An 18620-nucleotide genomic window follows, 5' to 3' on the forward strand; every position below is an offset into this window, starting at 1 on the left:
CCCAAGACAAAAAGACACAGTAATGATTTTATAGACCATTGAATGAGTTCAAAATTAGCATAAGGTTTCAGCCCCATATGTGGTGATCTTTAAATGTGATATTTACACATTTATACTGTATTTACCAGACTTTAAGTCACACTTTTTTATATTAAGGCTTGGCCTAATTTATATTAAAGTTCAAATTGTGTCTTTTTTTTTCACTTTGACTGCCAACAATGCATGTTGTGCTTTTTAATGTAATAGTTATCCAAAAAGCTGTTAATATATTACATTAACTTAATATGATGTTCCTAGTACTTTAACACATGTTCTATATCCAATTCGGGAATTTCCCAAAAGGTAAGTTTGTGCAAGTCTGGGCTAGAATGTCCCATTAAAAAGGAGCTCAAACGAGGCCTACCGGATATAGTGACGAGCACATTGAGGCCCTCCAGCACATCCATCTGAAGAAACCGCCGCCTGGTGATTAGGTTATAAACTTTTCCCTGACCACTTCGGTCCAGCAGCATGAGGCCGTTCTCTGTCCCCACCAGTAGATTCACGCCTACATGTTGTTTACACATATCAAGTGTGTAAGTCAAGTGTGTAATGTCGGGGAGCAGTTTTGGCACTTAAGGTCGCAGACATACCCCATAGCGCGGCGCAAAGGATTTCCGAGTTGAAACGTTTCTTGTACTTGCGGATCTCGGGCGTGTCACTGTGCGGTCGAATGTTGGTGGGATTCACATTGACCACCGAGATTTTTCTGGCTTCGTTGAGCCGTGCCTGTTCTTGCCGTAGCAACTCGTTGGCAAACATGGCTGTGGAGACAAAGGATAACGCGAAACGGTAAATAGGGGAGTTGTCTTTTTGGATGCTACGAGTTGACCTCACCAGCTGCGGAGTTCTCATTTTCATCATTTGGGGATGTTTGATAGACACGAGGGTCAACGAATGGGGTGAAGGACGCTTTGGAGCCACCCAGACCAAACTGGAAGGTAGAAACAAACATGACAGCGATGAATGTCAAAAGTCATTTAAACCCACTTGCTGTGTTCTCAATGCAAAAAAAAAAAATCATTGATAGAGCAGAACTTGTCCATCCATGACTTTAGATCTACTCATGTGTTGAAAAAAGAAATAAGAATAACCTCGGGCATGTCACCCAATTCCTGCAAGGCAGAGGGCACAGCCGTGGGTGAATTACTCTGCCGCACCAGGTCGGGCAGGTTGCCGTGGTTACTGTGATTCCCAAAGCCGTTGCTGTCGGCGTGGCCGCCTCGCCTCTTCCCCTCGGCCTGCACGAGAGAAGAAAGGTTAACCAATGGCCGGCAGTCAAAAGGTCACATCTTCCGTCACCTCTCTCACGACCAGCGTGCCGTCCTTGGAGTTACTGTAAGGCTCTCCTGGGGAGTCCTCGCTTAGTCCTTTGTATGACTCGTTGCTGCTTTGCACTGCTGGCCTACAGCGCATAACACAAATTCACACACCCACGCAAGCCCATAATATTTACAAAGCCCAAATGACAGTGCCCAGCAAAGCTGTAGTAGCAACAGGACATGATTGTGGGTCAGCTTACATGATGCGAGGGATGTCACTGACGGCTACAGTGCCATCATTTCCCACCGTCTCGCCATCCTCGTCGCTGCTATCCGACTCCTCGCTGGAGGATGAATAATCAGTCACCTAATTCGCCAGAAGAATTATGCAGACATTTTTTGAATTGAAATGACAAGTATTTTTGGCTTATAAATCACACTGGAATGCAACAATAGGGAGAAAAGAAAAAATATATAAGACAACACCACACAAAATGGTGGTCTGTTAACGTAACTGTTATTCCGATAACTATAGCCGAAATAGGACAACATGACTTATTTACCAATCTCAGCCTGACTTGAAATGATTACATCCATTTATCCTAAGCATCTTATCAACATTTCAGTGTGAAAAAACAACTTAAATAAGTGTAAAAAAATAGGGTATGTTATTTCTGTTATTGGAAAGCTCACCTTGACTGGAGGCCGGCTCCCCTCCTCAACCCTCAACTCTCGCAATTCCTTCGCCAGAGCGCTGAGGTCCTAGAGGGAGACACACAACCAAAGTTGATTTACTTTTCCCACACCTCAGATGACCCATCGAGCACTTTACATGGTAAATATTTGGACCATGGCAACTCCTATTAGAAAGTTTTTCCTGCCTGTGGTGAAAGAATAAGAGAGAGAGAGGGGTTGCAGTGGCAATTCCGACAATACGGTGAAAGATATTCACAGATGCTCAGATTCCCCATCTGGTACGTGCACATACAAACATGCACCCTCTGCTCCTCCTTAAAAAAAGGGGAAAAGTGGGGAACTAAAGTGGAGACTAACCTCATCTATGGCTTTCTTATAGCTCTGAAGGATGGCAAGAGACAGACAGAGAGGCAGAGAACAGATTCGCTATAGAATTTCCTACAATAAAGCGGAATTGTTTCTTAACTGTCATTGTATTTGGACTCACTGCAGGCCTGCTGGGTCTGCTCGATTCACGGCCCTCCTCCTGCTTGGGTTTGGCCTCCTGATTGGCTCCCAATGGTGATGCTTCCTGTGTGTTCTGACCTGTTTAAATGAAATGATGTATTGTGAATTCGAAAGATACCTTGAAAAATGAACAAAAAAAAAAACAAATGTTTCCAATCCTAATTTTCTCATCAATACAAAAATTGCAAGAGACATTTTTTTAAATAATCCGCAATAAGCTGCAGCAAAAGCTTACCCCATCTGTCACTGTCTTTCACTTCAAGCGTATCGCCACAAGCCCCTAAACTTTTGTTTGACATTTCCCTCTACGTTTCCATCTATCTTCTCTCATTTCCTGACTCCTCTTTACCCCCACCCCTGAGGCTGACTGACTGTAACGATGCAAGTCGGACAGGTTGATCCAAGCAGAACTGAGAGAAAATTCCGATCAAGGTGAAAAGAGGGCTTGGAGGCCATGATGTGTACAGGAAGGGAAAATGTACCTCTTCTTTCAACTGAGCCTCCCTGAGACGAGGGTGAGGAAGAAGAAGACGAGTTGGAGGAAGTTCTTTGCAGCATGGCGTCCAGAGAGAGCTCGGAACGGTGTAGGTCTGGATTGCTGAAAATAATAGAAGGAGAAAATTACTTTAACTTGTATATATATATACACATGTATAAATAATATATATATATAAAAGAAATATATATATACACATGTATAAATAATATATAAGAAGAAAAAAATATATATATATATAATTCTTTCATTTTGCTTAGTGGCATGATGTGTCATAGTGAGGTTGACGTATTAGATAAAACCATTTACCTAACTACACTCGCGCTTGAGTACAACAGCGTGTATTTGAGTGCATGGTCCAATTCATCTTTAGCTCTAGCAATGCCGACTTTCTGTCGAGATAAGAGCTACAGTTTGCTACAACAAACCTGCTATGCTTTGAAGGTTCCAGCCAAAACTGGGTTTCGGTATAGAATAACAAGTTAAAGCTAGCCACGATTGAGTGCTTCTGACAGATATAAAAAAAATGGATGTCCACTTTGTGTGAAAACTGTGCTGCTCTGCTCAGGCTTGCAGTTTGCCATTTCATCGGGCACTTTTGCAAAAGTAAATTGGAGACTATGAAGTGTACAATATCAGGCTAATGATGTTCACCTTGCACGAATAAGATGAGGGCCCGTGCGAGGTCCCAAACCGACACCTCCGTTGGGGGAATCCTTTCTGACCAAAGCTGGGGAAATGGGGGCGGTCCTCTGAGGGATCTGAATGGACCGTTAATGGAACGAGAATCAGCATTTTATGTAGAGAAACATTTCAAGGTACCCCAAGCAAAGTCATAGCAATAGGGATTCTCTGACCTTGGGCAGGAGGTCTTCCTCTCTCTGCCAGGCGGTCCGATCCCGGTCATTGATGCGTAGAGGCGGTGTTTGAGTGTCTGGTGTCGGGTCAGAGTTCTGCCTTGGAATGTCGGACCTGGGTGAGCCCGCACCCTCGCCCAGAGCAGATACTTTCTGCTCCTGAAGGGACTGAGAACCCGACATGGAGCTGGAGTGCGTCTTGACTGGAACAAGGTGGGCCATCTGAGGTATGGAGAAAGAAGCGAGTTAAATTAAGAAGGAAATATAGTTAAAATCAGGGTGGAACAAAAACCTATTATTGTCCGAACCCCAATAAAAAAAACCTGCAAAAATAATAACTTTGGTTAAGTCACCTTTCAGAAACAAGGACTTTCATCATTTGCTGAAAACGCCTCAGCAATTTGATCAACCACAAAGCGTCAGTCAGGTATTAAAAACCAATCAAAAGATCACAAACTGGTCATCCTCAAGGCACAAGTGTTCCTTTCGCACACCCACACACACACACCTGGGGTTCGATGGGACGATGGGTAGGTGGAGTTCGGGTGGCTTGCATGCTGCTGAAGGACTCAGATCGGGAAGGGAGGGAAGGGTCGGAGATCCGGTTAGACACTTTGGGGTGCTGTGCTGGAGAACTCTGTCTGTTCATCTTAGACCTTTCCTCCACCTGACACACATACACACATACCATTGTCACTAGTATCCTAGCAGTGTTTGCTAGTAGTGAAACGGGATTTGGGGGGAGTAATTTCTGCTCCCATTTAGTTTCAATTGGCAAAATGAAGTCCAGGAGCCATTTGCATTCTAACAACCTGTTCCATCAGAGCACTTTAGCAATTTCTGGAGTCATTCAAAACCCTAATAAGACTGTGAAGACAGCTTTACTAAGCAACATTACACTTTGTAAAGATATCTGTCGTACAATAAAATCTACAGGAGCCAAGCCTGAAAACAGCAGGTCAGCAATTCTACTTCAAGGGGTTATTTTAGTCATTAAAAAAGCCATTACAATGAATTTTTTCCAATATATAAATCAAATACAGAGGGTCAGATTTTCATCAAAGATAATGTGTGATGACAATCTTCTGTATCTTGAGTCAGGGCTCTGCATTTGAGTCCTGCCTTAAATTATATTGCATGTGCAATGTGAACGATCCCCTTTGGAGGATTTCTTTAAATCCTTATGAGCTCATAATCTATTCAGGGATTATTCAAGATAATAACTTGGGTCATCACAACTACAGTATGCATGCGGCTCTATTCATGAGTCACAACTACAGTAATAGAGGCAGGGGACAAGCTCTGAGAAAAAAGATTGTTAGCAGTCAGGATGAAGGAACTGAAAGGGGAAACAAAATGTCAAAAGGTAGAGAGAGGGTTAGCATCATCACCTACAAAATTAAGAGAAAATTGTGTAAGTGCTTGTCTATTGGAAGCCTTTTGGGTTTATATTTCCGTGTCTTTGCACCCAAAAGATTTGTAAAAAAAATGGACAATTACATCTTTGGAAATGAGAGGGTTTAAAAAAGCAATGCTGGTACTAAAAGAGTAGAAAAGTTCTTGATTAGATGGTCTATAAAGGTTGACGATTTTCTGATTCTACGTCTACGTCTATTCTACGGCGGGTAGTGAGTACGAGCTGCAGCGACGGTGAGCACTAACCAGTTTTTGGACCTGCGGGGGACCCTTACTAACAACTTGGGAGATGTCGGCGTGATTGGGCGCGGAGAGGGGCCTGCCTGGGGACCTGTCTTTAGGATGGTCTCCAGGGTGGTCAGCTGCAGTGTTTGACTGTCTGACAGGCACACGACTGGAAGATTCTTTCTCAGTGTTAGCAAGCTTGGTGCGAGGGTCCTTATTGTCTTCCTTAACAGCAGCCGGGCTGTGTTTCCTCTGACTGCGTTTCTGAGCCCTCAACTCTCGGACCTGCTGACTTATCTCCTGCTTTAGCTGTGGGTCGAGAGGTTCCCCTGGGTCTAGCGCAATGCGGATCTGAGGGACGTGCCCGGAGAGAATCTGAGCCCCAATGGACGGGGTACGTCTAGGGGTTTGATTTCGAGATTGGCCCTGTGAGGCCGGGGATGACGGCGGATGGTTGAAAGACTGGTGGTGGCGTAGGTTAGAGCGAGGCGGGTTACCGCGTTGAACTTGAGCTTGCTGCGGCACCTGGGTGTCAAAGTCAGAGTGAGAAAGCGGACAATAAAATCAACAGAAGTTAGGGCAGAGTTCCGAGTCCTGACGATTCCTGTTAATGAAAATTGTTAGCATTAGAGAAGGCCACAGATAAGAGTTTGGTCCTGATCGGGGCAAATAAGTACAAAGCCATCACATTAAACTGTGTGCCGGGTACTTCTACTGAATTGGCTCCTTGCATTTTGTCAAAATAAAACATTTTTTTGCAATACAATGCAGCTGCTACCTGGGGCTTTAGGTTGGGTAGTGCTTTTAAAGGAGTCAATCATTTTGTCCTGGCAAAACTGAAGTCTTATTCTACACACCTTTGAAACACTAATCCAGTGCCTTCATCACATTTCGGTTGGATTACTGGAATGCAATTTCCATTGGAGTCAAAAATCCATCCCTCAAATAACAAAAAATGGTTTGAAACACAGTGGCTTTCCTCACAACTTGAACTAGACTCCTTCTTCCAGCTGGATGAGAAATCTGAAGTTTATTTTAGGATCAAGCCTGGCCTGATATCGATCTGATATAACCTATTTCTGTCTCTTTATATCTATGAAGCTTTTGATCACATACCTCTTTCGCCCAGTTTGGCTTGTCATTGGGATTAATGAGGTCTTTGTAATGGTAAAGCTGTTTCTTCTCCGCCTGCCGTCCCTCCTGCTGCTGTTGCTGCAGAGACACCAGGTAGGCCCTCTCCTGCTGAAGTTGCCTCTGCAGACGTTCGGCCTGCCGCTGCTCCTCCACCTGCTTGCGTTTGTACTCCTTTCAAGGAAGGAAAATAAAATGTCAAATGCAGATAAATAAAAAGGGGACTTAATGGATGAACGACGGGATAAAAAAAGGGAAAAAGCCACAGAGGTAAAGAAGATACTGTATGGATGGGTGGGTGGGAATAAGTACAGTATTTTCTTGCACTAACTCCTGTGCAGTTTATATGGTGACATTCTTATTTAGCTTTTACTATGATGTTTAATATTTGTTCTTCAGTTGTATGCAGCTCCAGTGTGGATTTCCTTTTCATGTCTTTTTTGATGGCCAAACGTACTCAAGTAGTTAAAAAAAATCGTGTAATCATATGATTTGATCGCACAATATCATTGGATGTGACTGCAAAACCTAATGAGATTCCATTAGAAACAGCTTTCAGTATGAGACAGATCAAAATTACAACCACAGTAATAAACATGAATCGCCTTCAAAGCTTAACCTCTCTTTTATTGGAGCTCATTAGACTAGTGATTCCTGACATTTATCGCAGGGCATAGGTCACATTAAAAATAAATCGTGCGGCATGCCACTAAATAAAATCATTCGGTTCACTTCCACTGTCTCACTGTCTCAATCGTAATAACTGGCTTGCTCTCGAGGTGGGGGGCAAACCTCTGGAGGGTGATGGGCATGCAATCATTGATTGACCTGGGTTACCATCAGAAGCGCTTGCTCCTGTAGAAGCTGTTGCTGGAGAATCTCTAACTGCCTTTGCTCCTCTTCCAGCTGTCTACGGATATATTCCTGAGCAGCGTGCGGGGAAGAACAGCAGTAACGTTGAGAAATGGTAGCGTTAGTGACATCTAATGAGGGGGACAAGTGAAGAAGGGGGACGTGGTCTGGAACTTTTGGGCTGGAAACGGGTCATTCTAAGGTGAGAGTTCTAAAAATGTCTACGCAAGGCAGATTTCTGTAGATTGAAACCAACCTGCTCTCTTTCAGCATGCCGCCGTTCCTCCTCTCTGCGGAGCTGCTCCATTTCCTCATAGCGCCTCCGCTGTTCCCTTTCGTGTTGCTTTCTCAGCTCTCGCTCGCGTTGCTGCTGCTGCGGGGGTAATTATTGGGCAACTCAGGAACAAAATACGGAGACGTGGGAAATTTGTTCGGAGAAGGTCATTTGTGAACATCCATTGTCGTCAGTAGCAGTAAATGAGTTCATTCGTATGTAATATTTTTGTCAATGGGGATAAAAATTGATCAGAAATGTCATTTTTAATCATTCTTCACAAAGGATAAAGAATATACTGTCGCTCTCATTTGTTTTTTCATGTTTTACAGCCCCTCTATCTTTTTTTAAATTACATTTTAATATTTCTTAATACATTCCTTTTTACTTTACTTTGTACTTTTTACTTATTACTTTAATGATGAGTATGTTAATACTCGAGTCCTTATTTTCTGTTTCATATGTACTGTTAACGGATGCACTTTTTTATATGTATCGTATCTTTAAAGTCAATGTGGCCCCCGGGCCGAAAAGTTTGCCCACCCCTGGTCTAACCTCCTCAAGGCGCCTCCGCTGCTCCTTCTGCTCCTCAATGCGCTTCTGCCTCTCAGCCAGTAGCAGGCGCTTGTGCTCTTCATTCTGCTGCTGCTCCAGCTGCTGTCGTCGTTGCGCCTCCGACCGCTCCTTATTGGCCAACTGCAGGCGCAGGAAGTCACGCCGCAGGGTTGACTCGCCGGGGATGTTGATGATGGAACTTGAGGTGGGAGGAAGCAGCGAGATGACGAGTGATGAAACACCACTTCAGAAAGAGTGGGGGGCTTTTCCGTTGGCACTGACCTGGGTTCACCCGTGTCTCGTTCCTCGTCTTCTTCTTCGCTGCCACTGTATTCGTACTCGGTCTCATCTGACGAGAGAAATACACATGCAGAATAAAATTAGTCACCTGCTGAGATCAAAGCGGAGTTCTTGTTCACACGCTCTTCACCGAAAGCCAGAACGCTTCTAACATTAGCAAATCCTCTACTCAACACTTCTTTTTCCATTTCAGAATACAATGATCACATTTCGCAGCGTAAAGGGCACAAGACAAGGACAAATGGACAAAAAAGTGAGGTTTTAACTTGATTTTAGCTTTTTTAGTCGTTGGTTTTATGTTCGGACATTTTTTGCCAATTGTTTTACATCATAATTTATGTGATGGGATTTTGGTACTTGGTACTTATGTTTTGTTTACAATTTTTCATTGTATGTTAACTTGTTACATGTTTTGTATATCTGTATGTGTTGCATTTTTATTGAATGCAATTACATTTTTAAGGAAATAGTTTGTATTTTTTGGTCTGTAATATTTCAGTAGGTTATTCATTTGATATTATAAAACAAACATACTCAATACAAAACATTTTAGTCATCTTTTTCCTATTATTGTGATATTCTAATATAGTACTTATGTATTTTTATACAATACTTCAGGACATCAATCTATTATCATTTTTGTTCACCATTTTCCGACAATTCGAAGTCTTTATACAACATTCTCAAGTATTTCTTTTCTTATTTGTTTTATCCACTTTGTGAGCAATGTACAGGGGGGGAAAAAGCTTCTGCAATGAAAATAAAAAATAAAAAAATCTGACATTTCTATATATCATCGACCGGCCTGCAGCGCCTGTGTTGTGAAGCGATTAATCTGCTTGGTAATGACGCAGCAACGACGTGTGTGGCAAGGCCATCATTCGGAGCATTTTAAGCAGAACTGAGGTCTGTCGTTGGATATTTACCGTGTGACAAAGTTTGAGTCCATTATGTCGTCTTCGGGGCTGCTTTGCTACAATGAGTCTTAAAAAACATGTTTTTAAATAAACATGAATTTGTTACTAAGGATAAGTGGTTTAGAAACACTGATTTCTGACTCCCAGCCTTCAGAAAATGACCAATTTTAGAGTGATCTTATGATTTTAGGCTCCCTATTGAAATTCAGTTAAGTGAAACCTTTAGTGGGCAAGTGTCTATGTTCGTTCATTCATTCATCTTCCATACTGACCATTGTCAAATGAGTTGACACAACTGTCTTTAGGCGAAAGGCAGACAAAACCCTAGATTGGTCGCCAGTAAGTGGTAGGGCAAACAGAGAGACAGACAACCACTCACACATTATTCAGCAAATCTCACCTCTTTCGCCTCGCTTCTTCTTGGTGCGATCAATGTGGTCCTTGAGCTGAATGCGGACCTGCCTCTCATTGGGTAGGTCCCTGATGAAGGGGTGCTTGAGGAGCTGTTCTGTGCTGGGTCGTTGGCTGTGGCTCTTCACCAAGCAGCTCTCGATGAATAACTGGAACTTCTTTGACCTGTCCACACAGGCCGTGAATTAATTTGGGTATGCAATAATCCTGAGTAATAGTTTAAACAGTGCAGTTGAATGCATTTCTCACCATTTCTTTGACTTGAGTCTTGGTGCTGGGTTTCGTGGGATGAGGAAGAGGGCTCTCATGGGGTGCATGTCACACAGTGCTGCAGGGTCACACATGAAACAGCAGAATAGTCAGTCATGGTTTTTGGTGGTATGATGGTAACCTGCTTAATTCTGACAAAATCTTTACTACACAACAGAATTTGAGCATGTGAAGCCATCTTCTATCCATCTGCTAAAATAAGTCATAAATATCAGTTAAAAATACAATGTTTTGTTATTAACTGCCATTTGTTTTAATCAGCATCTTTTTAAAGTTGTTACTAGGCAGAAACACTATTGTTTGCCTATAGTGCAAAGTATTTACTACAGTAAAATATCAAGAACAAATACAGAGTGTCGACGCACTAATCAGTTTTATATCAGTTGGAATATAAAGTACACAATAATAATGATTCCTATATTTTGCAGATTGGCATGGCAGAGCAATTCTCATTCCAAAAGCCCTTCAAAAATGACAGACTTTAGACCAATCCAGTTCAAGTAAAATTATCGTCAATGGCATTGAATGAGTTAATGAGAAAACAAATAAGCAATGGCCTTGCATATGGAACATATAGAAGACTTATAGAAGGGACGTTGCTTACGTGGTGCTCCTTCAGCCATCTCGATGGCCGTGATGCCCAGTGACCATAAATCACTCTGCAACGAGACAACCACATCAGTCCAGAAGGTGACCCCCATCACGCCATAAACCGCAAGTCCAATAAGAGAGGCCGCCGCAGCACCTTGAAGTCGTACGTCGCGTCGGGATTCTCATCGCAGGCGATCACCTCCGGCGCCATCCAATACGGCGTTCCAATAAATGTGTTCCTCCTTCCCACCGTACGATCCAACTGAGCCGAAACGCCAAAGTCCACTACGAGGAGACCTTTACTGTCATTTTTGGGCTATACATTGTTTCATAGTTTGGCTGGTCCTACGGCTTATGTATTCTCTGGTGTGAATTATATACAATTATTGAAATATGTTCTTCTAGAGTGACATGTTTTTTTGCCCTTTTCTTCATGATGCTTATATTTACTGGTGGAAGTCACTTCTAGATCACAGAAAATGGCACCACCTAATCACATTAACCGTTGCCTTGCACAATTTTCAAAGCCTATTTATACCACTCAGCCCCAACCAACCCGTGAGGGGCTTTTACATGACACCACCCACCTAGTTTGACTTCGGCATTCTCCGTCAGCAGGACGTTCTGCCCCTTGATGTCTCGGTGGATGACCTTGTGCTGATGGAGATGAGTCAGGCCCTGAACACACAGACGTGGGTGCACACACACAAACACACACACACACACACACACACACACACACACACACACACACACACACACACACACACACACTCATTTAGTGAAGGACGCCAGAGCCACGAGCCAAGTGGACATGATTACCAAGATGGAAAGAGCCTCATTTTCAAGAGGACCTCATATCCTTGTGTCCCCGACCGACCACTACCTGAATAAAAGCTTCACTTAACTCTTTCGCTACCATTGACAGTGAGTTTTAGCATCCCATTTGACATGGCAGAAAACGATCACATTTTAGAATGATGGTGATAGGCGTCCATTCCATTTTGGCTGGGACGGAGGGGCTTATCTTTACATTTTTTTCCCCTCGCATAGACACAATTTTACACAATGAAGTACAACTTCATATTTTAGGAATTTAAGTTCTCCCAGGTAAAATGTGACTTACAAGACTCAAACTAAGGACCAACAAGCTTATTTCTTTTTCTTATTTCTAGGCTCCTAATAGATTTGGACAGAGAGTGTTGGTTCAAAATGATTATATGACTTTTTCTTTCAATGGCAGTAAATAATTCCAAAAAGGTAATGACAGCAATCTTGGCCTGGTGAGCCGATTACTTTTCGTAAAAGGCACATCAGTTTTCTTGAAAGGAACTCTACTGCAGTCACAGAGCGATAAATGATGCAGTCAGTAACATCAAACACTGAGAATAGTTCAGAAAAAGATATATATGACACACAGAATGAAAGTAATGTGTGTGTGTATATATATACATATATATATCTATGTATATATAAATATTTGTGTGTATATACACAAATAGATATATACACATATAGATATAGGGGTGAAAAAGGAAACGGAAGCAATTGTAGACAGGCAAGGAAGAGGATAGATAAAAATAAGAAAAGAAAGCCGCCAGTGTTTGAGAAAAGATAACTAAAGAGATGTGGCGGCGATAACGCTGCCCTCAGCAAAAACAAGCCAGATGAACATCAGTGAGTCGCGCGCCGCACCGCTCGCCGTCAATTACGAGAGGCCGTGGATAAAATATGAATGACGCGCACCCTGAGAATCTCTCGGCAGATGTAAGCCGTCCACTCTTCTTTCAGAGAGTTGCCCTTGGTGTTCTTGATCAGATCTGTCACCGAACCGGCACCGCAGAACTCCATGACCAACTGAGGACAAAAACAACAACAAAAACACAAGAACGTTACCTAATTTGTCAAGTATCAAATTCATAGTAGGTCGCAAAATCAAAAGCTCCTCAAAAGGACAAAAACTGTGCTGTTTTTTTTTTTTTTCCCCCCAAGCGAGATCAGCGTCACATTTTTGCCAGCATTAGCGGCTGGCTCAAGGGTTGTGTTGTTTACACACAAGAGCTAATCCGTGTGGTGTACCGTAGGGACACTGTGTAAAAGAACAACTTAACGCATTTTCTTCCTGGAGACGTCGTGTCCCAATTCGGCCCCGGCCGAGAAAAGAAAAGAAATCATTTGCTGAAGTCAATGACTTCTCTTGTTGAAGAATAGTAAATAGTTTTAGTTTCTTGACTTCATTGCTTCCGTGATACCTTCGCGGGTCAGAATTTTCATAGTCTTTTAAGCGCACAAGCTTCCTTACTTTTGAAAAATCATTTCAGGACAATATTTGAGTAGGAAAAGCTCACCCATAGCTGATCATCGATCCCCGGTGGGTTCTTCTTGATGAAGGCACCATAGTAGGTAGCGATGTTACGATGGTGGCTGTACTTTTTAAGCATGTTTATTTCTGCTTTGATCTCTTCTTCCTCATCCTAAAATACACACAAAAAACACATGGAGGGTTAAAAAAAAAAGAACATTTTGTAGCAGCCAATACCACAACTTAGAGTGACTTTCAACTAATTGTCTGCCACTGAAATCCATGCTGGCACTGAGTAGTGTTTTTTGACTATAAATAAGCTTGAGATCTAAATGTCTTGCTTTACAGACAAGCTTGAGACCAAACTGCTGGCCTAAAAGCGGCAGATAATATTACCATGGTGATTGGCCTGTCCTCGTTTTCTTCGCTGCTACTGACTCATCGCTCTTAATTAGATGACACGGTAGTGGGAGATGACGGTTAATGTGAGAGTGTGTGAGAGTGTGTGTGTGTGTGTGTGTGTGTGTGTGTGTGTGTGAGTGGGTGGGAGTGTGTTTCTTACGCCAGTGACATCCATGACCTTGATGGCCGCCAGCTGTCCTGTTTTAACATGGCGACCCTGGAGAAAGGACAAAAACAAAAGAAATTAATGACATAATGGCAGAAGATTTGTGTTTAGCTTTTGAAATTGAAATGGAATACTAGAACTATTCAAATTACAATTTTTTTAAAGTAAAGAAAGTTGTTTTGGGAGAAACTCAATGTATTTTACAGTAGTTGTAACTGTACAGAAAAATACAAATTCAGTTCAGAACATATTTGAAACCATAAATTCACTATTGTTGGATTATATACGTTGCGTGCTACTAGGTCAACAGGACGCCTGAGTTATGACGATTCTGATCCGACCGCTCAGTCAGTTAGAAAATGCCTGGAAGAAGTGGGCCAGGAGCCTCATCAAACGCTCTTATAACCAAACAAGGACAAGACTGTTATCCAGGAGGAATTGCTCAATGGCAGATGGTATGGTGGGGGTCTAACTCCAATGCACCCCTTGAGGGCTTTCACCCAAGGGTCACTGTGATAACGGGCCAATGCAGAGTGGGCTGCCCCAGTTAAACAGCAGTGGGTTGTTCTGATACTTTGCAATTCATTCATAAAAAAAACAAGCTACTGTACTTGAACGTTAAATGGAAAAAGTGATTATTTTCTGTACTTTTCCACAAAAATTTAAATTTCACTGCTCTTTTTTTTTTAAATGAAGCATTATTATCATCCTGGAATTAAAGTGCAAAACTCTTTCAATCCTATTGCCTCCTATTTGTGCTGTCAGCCTCCATAAAAAAAGCAATAACTTGGTAATCAATATCTTTCTTGCTTCTGTACAAATAGGATTTGGAAACTTTTTGAATAAATGACTCCAAAAGTCAGGCTGTCAATTTGAAAAGGTAGAGATAAAAAACCCTTTAAAGACAGCAGATAATATTTAAGAATTGAAGCAGTGAGCAGGATGTTTGACGGACTACGTTCTCACGCTAAAAGAATCTGAAAGAGGAAAATCTGAGCAGGAATTGCTCATTAGGATCAGACTGCCCCAATTCCAAGGGCACAAGGGCTGTCTTTGTTGGTGGCCGACAAAGAGAATTGCGTCCGCTTAGAGGCCAGTTTTTTTACTGACTTGTACTGGACATTGACCAGACAAACCAAAAATTTAAATCTGTCAAAGTAAAACTGTGGTTTCAGAGCTATCAATCTGCATGTCCAAGCAGAAAAAAAATAATGTTAGGAATGTTTTTTTCCCCTTAAAATTATTTACACTCTTCAGTGAACCAAATAGTACTTTTGTGAATGTGGCAGAGAACTTGTGCTCTATTGAAATCATACTGCCATGTTTTTGCAAAACAAAAACAATTTAGTCTTCAAAATAAAACTAACAATCGACACTCTAAATCCCGAAATTTGTAGGGAAAGAGCAAAGCAAAGCACTCATCCGCAAAGCTGCCTATACTCATAAATCCCATTTTAAAAGAGTTCACACACACAAACACACACATACACACACACACACACAAAAGATAAAACATGTCAATGTGTTGAATCCTGTGAGAAAAACTCAGCGTCTGTATCCATCCAAATCTCTGGCATCGACATGTCCTCTGCCTGACCTTGAGACCTGCAAAATAACATGTCGCACGCAAATGATCTCCTGCCAGGGTTGCCTGGCTTGAAAAGCACATCACTTTCTGCCAGATGGAACAAGAATGATACTTGCTGGGGCCGATCTTAATATGTATGGTTCAGGGCCAGGTTGTTACCTTTATAGGTGTAGTAGAAACCATTTTTTTAATAGTTTGGCTGGTTTTGACTTCAGGTGTGACTTATTGTTTTCTGTCGAGAATTGATATTTAATATGGATATATAAATGAATTAGTTTTTGAGTTGGAGTCAAAGTCAAATAAGATATAATGTGTTGTTAAGGTTATGTGAATAAGTGTTAATATTTTTTCTTAGTTTCTGCTGCCGTCAAATTCTGTCTAAAATAAGAATTATGCATTTTTACTCCTTTTGCATTATTTGGCGGGCGTCATTTAAATTATAGTGTGATTTATAGTCAGAAAAATATGCTAAATAAAAAAATTGTGCATGCAGAATGTAGGATATATTCCAGTTCTTGTATTGGATTACAATAGATTGTATTGCTTAATAAAAGGCATATAATGGAAAAAAATGGTAGCATGCAGTATTAATATTGGCCATCTCTCGTCCCAGTGCAAAGAGCTTTGAGGCTCGTCCCCATCCTCCACCCGTTTGTGACTCTGTGACCTAAATCTGCAGTTTTTCCCTCTCGCACTTATCCCACTGATTCTCTCTCATTATCCAACCCTCTTAACCCCTCTTTATGCCTTTGATTATCGCTTGCTTCCATTCCTCTAAATGCCTCGCTCATATTTCCAGCCGTTCTTTTTGTGTCGCAGCTCAGAGGCGACGTCTCGGCCGGACAGACGCTAAAGCCTGCGAAAACAACCGTGGGCTCAGAGCTGTCCATCTCCGATTGGGACTATACTTGTGTGTAGACGACCAAAACAAAAACACACACACACACATCTGTTTCACTCCTCCGGCATCAGCGTCATCAACATCACCACCGTCATAACAGTCTGTCCAATTCTCCCTTCATTGTTAATCAAACACATTGAGAGAAAAACATGTCACTCCCACATGATGACCAAAAGCAATGCAGAGGCTTGGCAGGCCAGGTGTATTAGTGTGATAACGCAACCAATTGGAAATGTGGGTTCCGCTTGGATGACTGCGCTTGGGAAGCAGACAACAAACTGATAGCAAACTGATATTCAATCAGCCTCCGGGCGGCGGCATCATAGGAGAGTCAATACTGCAGGAGTTCAAGTATAAATAGAGGTACTGAGCGGACATGCCTCAACCGCCATTTGTCTCCAGATGGCATTAAGGTGACTGTCAAGCATTTTGTCTGAACCATAAGTAATTTAAAGCAAAATGACTGACTTATTGGGACATTTTTGGCTAAAAATGGCTACCAGTTTTCATTTGCATTATTTTAATGGTCTAAAAATATAGATGTAGGATCAGAATCAGATCAGCAAAATATATCACAATAAAATGGGATCAATTATAAAAAAAAAAACAGAAGAGGACATCCATAAATAGAACCAATGTGGCTTTTTGAGACTTTTTTTGTGGGTCTACTGTACGAACCAGGTTTCACGTTTCCCAAGTCAACCTGACTTTAAGGCCTGTTTTTGGGTGTGTTTTTAAAAAGGTTACTATGGAGCCAAAATGGGTACATTGAACCAAAACGCCCATCTTTTCAACCATGGCTTCTTGAGACTTTTTTCTGAGATTCTATACATGATAAACATGGGTATCAAGTATCACGTTGCTAGGGCAAAACTGACTTTTAAAACTGCCAATTAAGAAAAAACATGCAATGACTGGTATTCAGCCATAATAGTTACTTTCAACCAAAATAGCTGACACCCTCTTTCTTGCTTACTCATAATAAGCATGCGTACCAAATTCTCCGTTACTAGATCATAGATGACTTTTCACTATATTCTTGTAAACCACACAGTATGCAGAATATACAGAATTATTTCCCCTCTAACTGCTTACTGTATAGACGTAAATGACTAAAAGTGGTAGTACAAGGATGTGTATGAGTGTGTGGTGGTATCATGGGATGCATAAGATGAACACCAGCGTGTGCACATGATGATTCACTTTTACGAGGTGTCCTGCTATATGGGGAGGTTGAGGATAATATGGTCACACACACACACACACACACACACACACACACACACACACACACACACACACACACACACACACACACACACACACACACACATATATTCATGCTGCAGGCAATGGAATGAAGGATTTCTTCATCATTCCCAGCTTGCAGCTCGACTTCAGTGGGACTGGGATGCCTGCCACTGCCTTAATATAACCTGCTGCTGGATATCAGTGCATGTATGTGTGTGTTTTCATCGTTGGTGTGCACGACTGTTTGTGCCCTTGCCAAGTCAATTACACACAAAACACACACACACACACACAAGCACTATCAGCAGGACACATTTACAATGCAGGACACTTCCTGTGGTATCTTAGCAACAGTGTTGGTTGGGCATGAAACTTAAGGACACACACACATAAAGAGGAAAGCGGGGTGAGTATTTTGCATGAGAGATCACTGTCCTGAACCTTGACATGGTTCTAGAATGCGGCAAGGTGAGGCTGTGGACAGGAAGGAAGGAAGGAGCAACAGGAAGAAGCACAAGAAGTGATTTTTGAATGACAGGAAACTTTTACTTGTTTATTTCCTTCCTGGCTTGTTATTCTCAAAGACTCACAACAAATCACTTAAACCTAACCAGATCTGCCTTGAAAAATTTAAGAGTTTTTGTATGACCCACATAGTAATACAGATCAACAACTGTCCTAGTTTTAATGTTATTTCATATCATCAATTAATTCACTGATATTGACAGTGATACATGAAGCAGATTTGCTAAAAAAAATAATAATAAAATGGCGAATTTTATGCTGTTGGAACTACTTTTATCTTATTTCATAAATGAACTGGTTTTCTACTGACAGTGATAGCTGTCCAATCCATTTGGACTGGGAGGCTGCTAGACATCCCACCTGTCCCAGTTTAAAATAATGATGAACATTACTGTGATTGAATAAATTGAAATTTCAATCTTCACATCTGTCCTTCTTTTAAATGATTGTCTTGAAAAAGTATAACCATGAATGAACACGCACGCTTGCAAAACTTGCGGAAATTCTTTGTCAAGAAGAGGAAGTGGGTTACACCCTAATCCTAATCCTAATCCAGGCCATCCTGATAATCCGTGCATACAAACACAAACACAAGGCCACATTTACTGAAGGGAGCGGGACTAAGGTAACTAAGATTTATAATGAGCTATCCAAACGGAAATTGCTGCCAAAAAAATAATACAATG

General features: G+C 41.7%; 1 protein-coding gene across 23 annotated transcripts in view; it reads right to left on the reverse strand.

Annotated features, from left to right (window-relative positions):
- tnika (TRAF2 and NCK interacting kinase a) overlaps window positions 1-18620 on the reverse strand; it is a 35654-nt gene that overhangs the window by 4568 nt on the left and 12466 nt on the right. For 2 of the 23 annotated variants that reach the window (XM_077730549.1, XM_077730545.1), the window contains exons 3-29: window positions 13664-13720; window positions 13148-13273; window positions 12546-12656; window positions 11387-11477; window positions 10954-11084; window positions 10813-10867; window positions 10188-10266; window positions 9928-10103; window positions 8593-8659; window positions 8311-8509; window positions 7738-7854; window positions 7458-7553; window positions 6615-6803; window positions 5520-6023; window positions 4366-4524; window positions 3858-4079; window positions 3655-3761; window positions 2987-3102; window positions 2485-2582; window positions 2355-2378; window positions 1995-2063; window positions 1562-1668; window positions 1342-1444; window positions 1134-1280; window positions 877-973; window positions 633-803; window positions 404-547 (exon numbers count right to left, since the gene is read on the reverse strand). In XM_077730549.1, coding sequence (XP_077586675.1) covers window positions 404-547; window positions 633-803; window positions 877-973; window positions 1134-1280; window positions 1342-1444; window positions 1562-1668; window positions 1995-2063; window positions 2355-2378; window positions 2485-2582; window positions 2987-3102; window positions 3655-3761; window positions 3858-4079; window positions 4366-4524; window positions 5520-6023; window positions 6615-6803; window positions 7458-7553; window positions 7738-7854; window positions 8311-8509; window positions 8593-8659; window positions 9928-10103; window positions 10188-10266; window positions 10813-10867; window positions 10954-11084; window positions 11387-11477; window positions 12546-12656; window positions 13148-13273; window positions 13664-13720 — 3562 coding nt within the window. Of the gene's footprint in view, window positions 1-403; window positions 548-632; window positions 804-876; window positions 974-1133; window positions 1281-1341; window positions 1445-1561; window positions 1669-1994; window positions 2064-2354; window positions 2379-2463; window positions 2583-2986; window positions 3103-3654; window positions 3762-3857; window positions 4080-4365; window positions 4525-5519; window positions 6024-6614; window positions 6804-7457; window positions 7554-7737; window positions 7855-8310; window positions 8510-8592; window positions 8660-9927; window positions 10104-10187; window positions 10267-10812; window positions 10868-10953; window positions 11085-11386; window positions 11478-12545; window positions 12657-13147; window positions 13274-13663; window positions 13721-18620 lie in introns of all 23 variants that reach the window. The other 21 variants (XM_077730563.1, XM_077730551.1, XM_077730561.1 and 18 more) reach the window with 15 other exon arrangements.

This window comes from Stigmatopora nigra, chromosome 13 (genome assembly GCF_051989575.1).
Source record: "Stigmatopora nigra isolate UIUO_SnigA chromosome 13, RoL_Snig_1.1, whole genome shotgun sequence".
Classification (NCBI taxonomy): Eukaryota; Metazoa; Chordata; class Actinopteri; order Syngnathiformes; family Syngnathidae; genus Stigmatopora; species Stigmatopora nigra.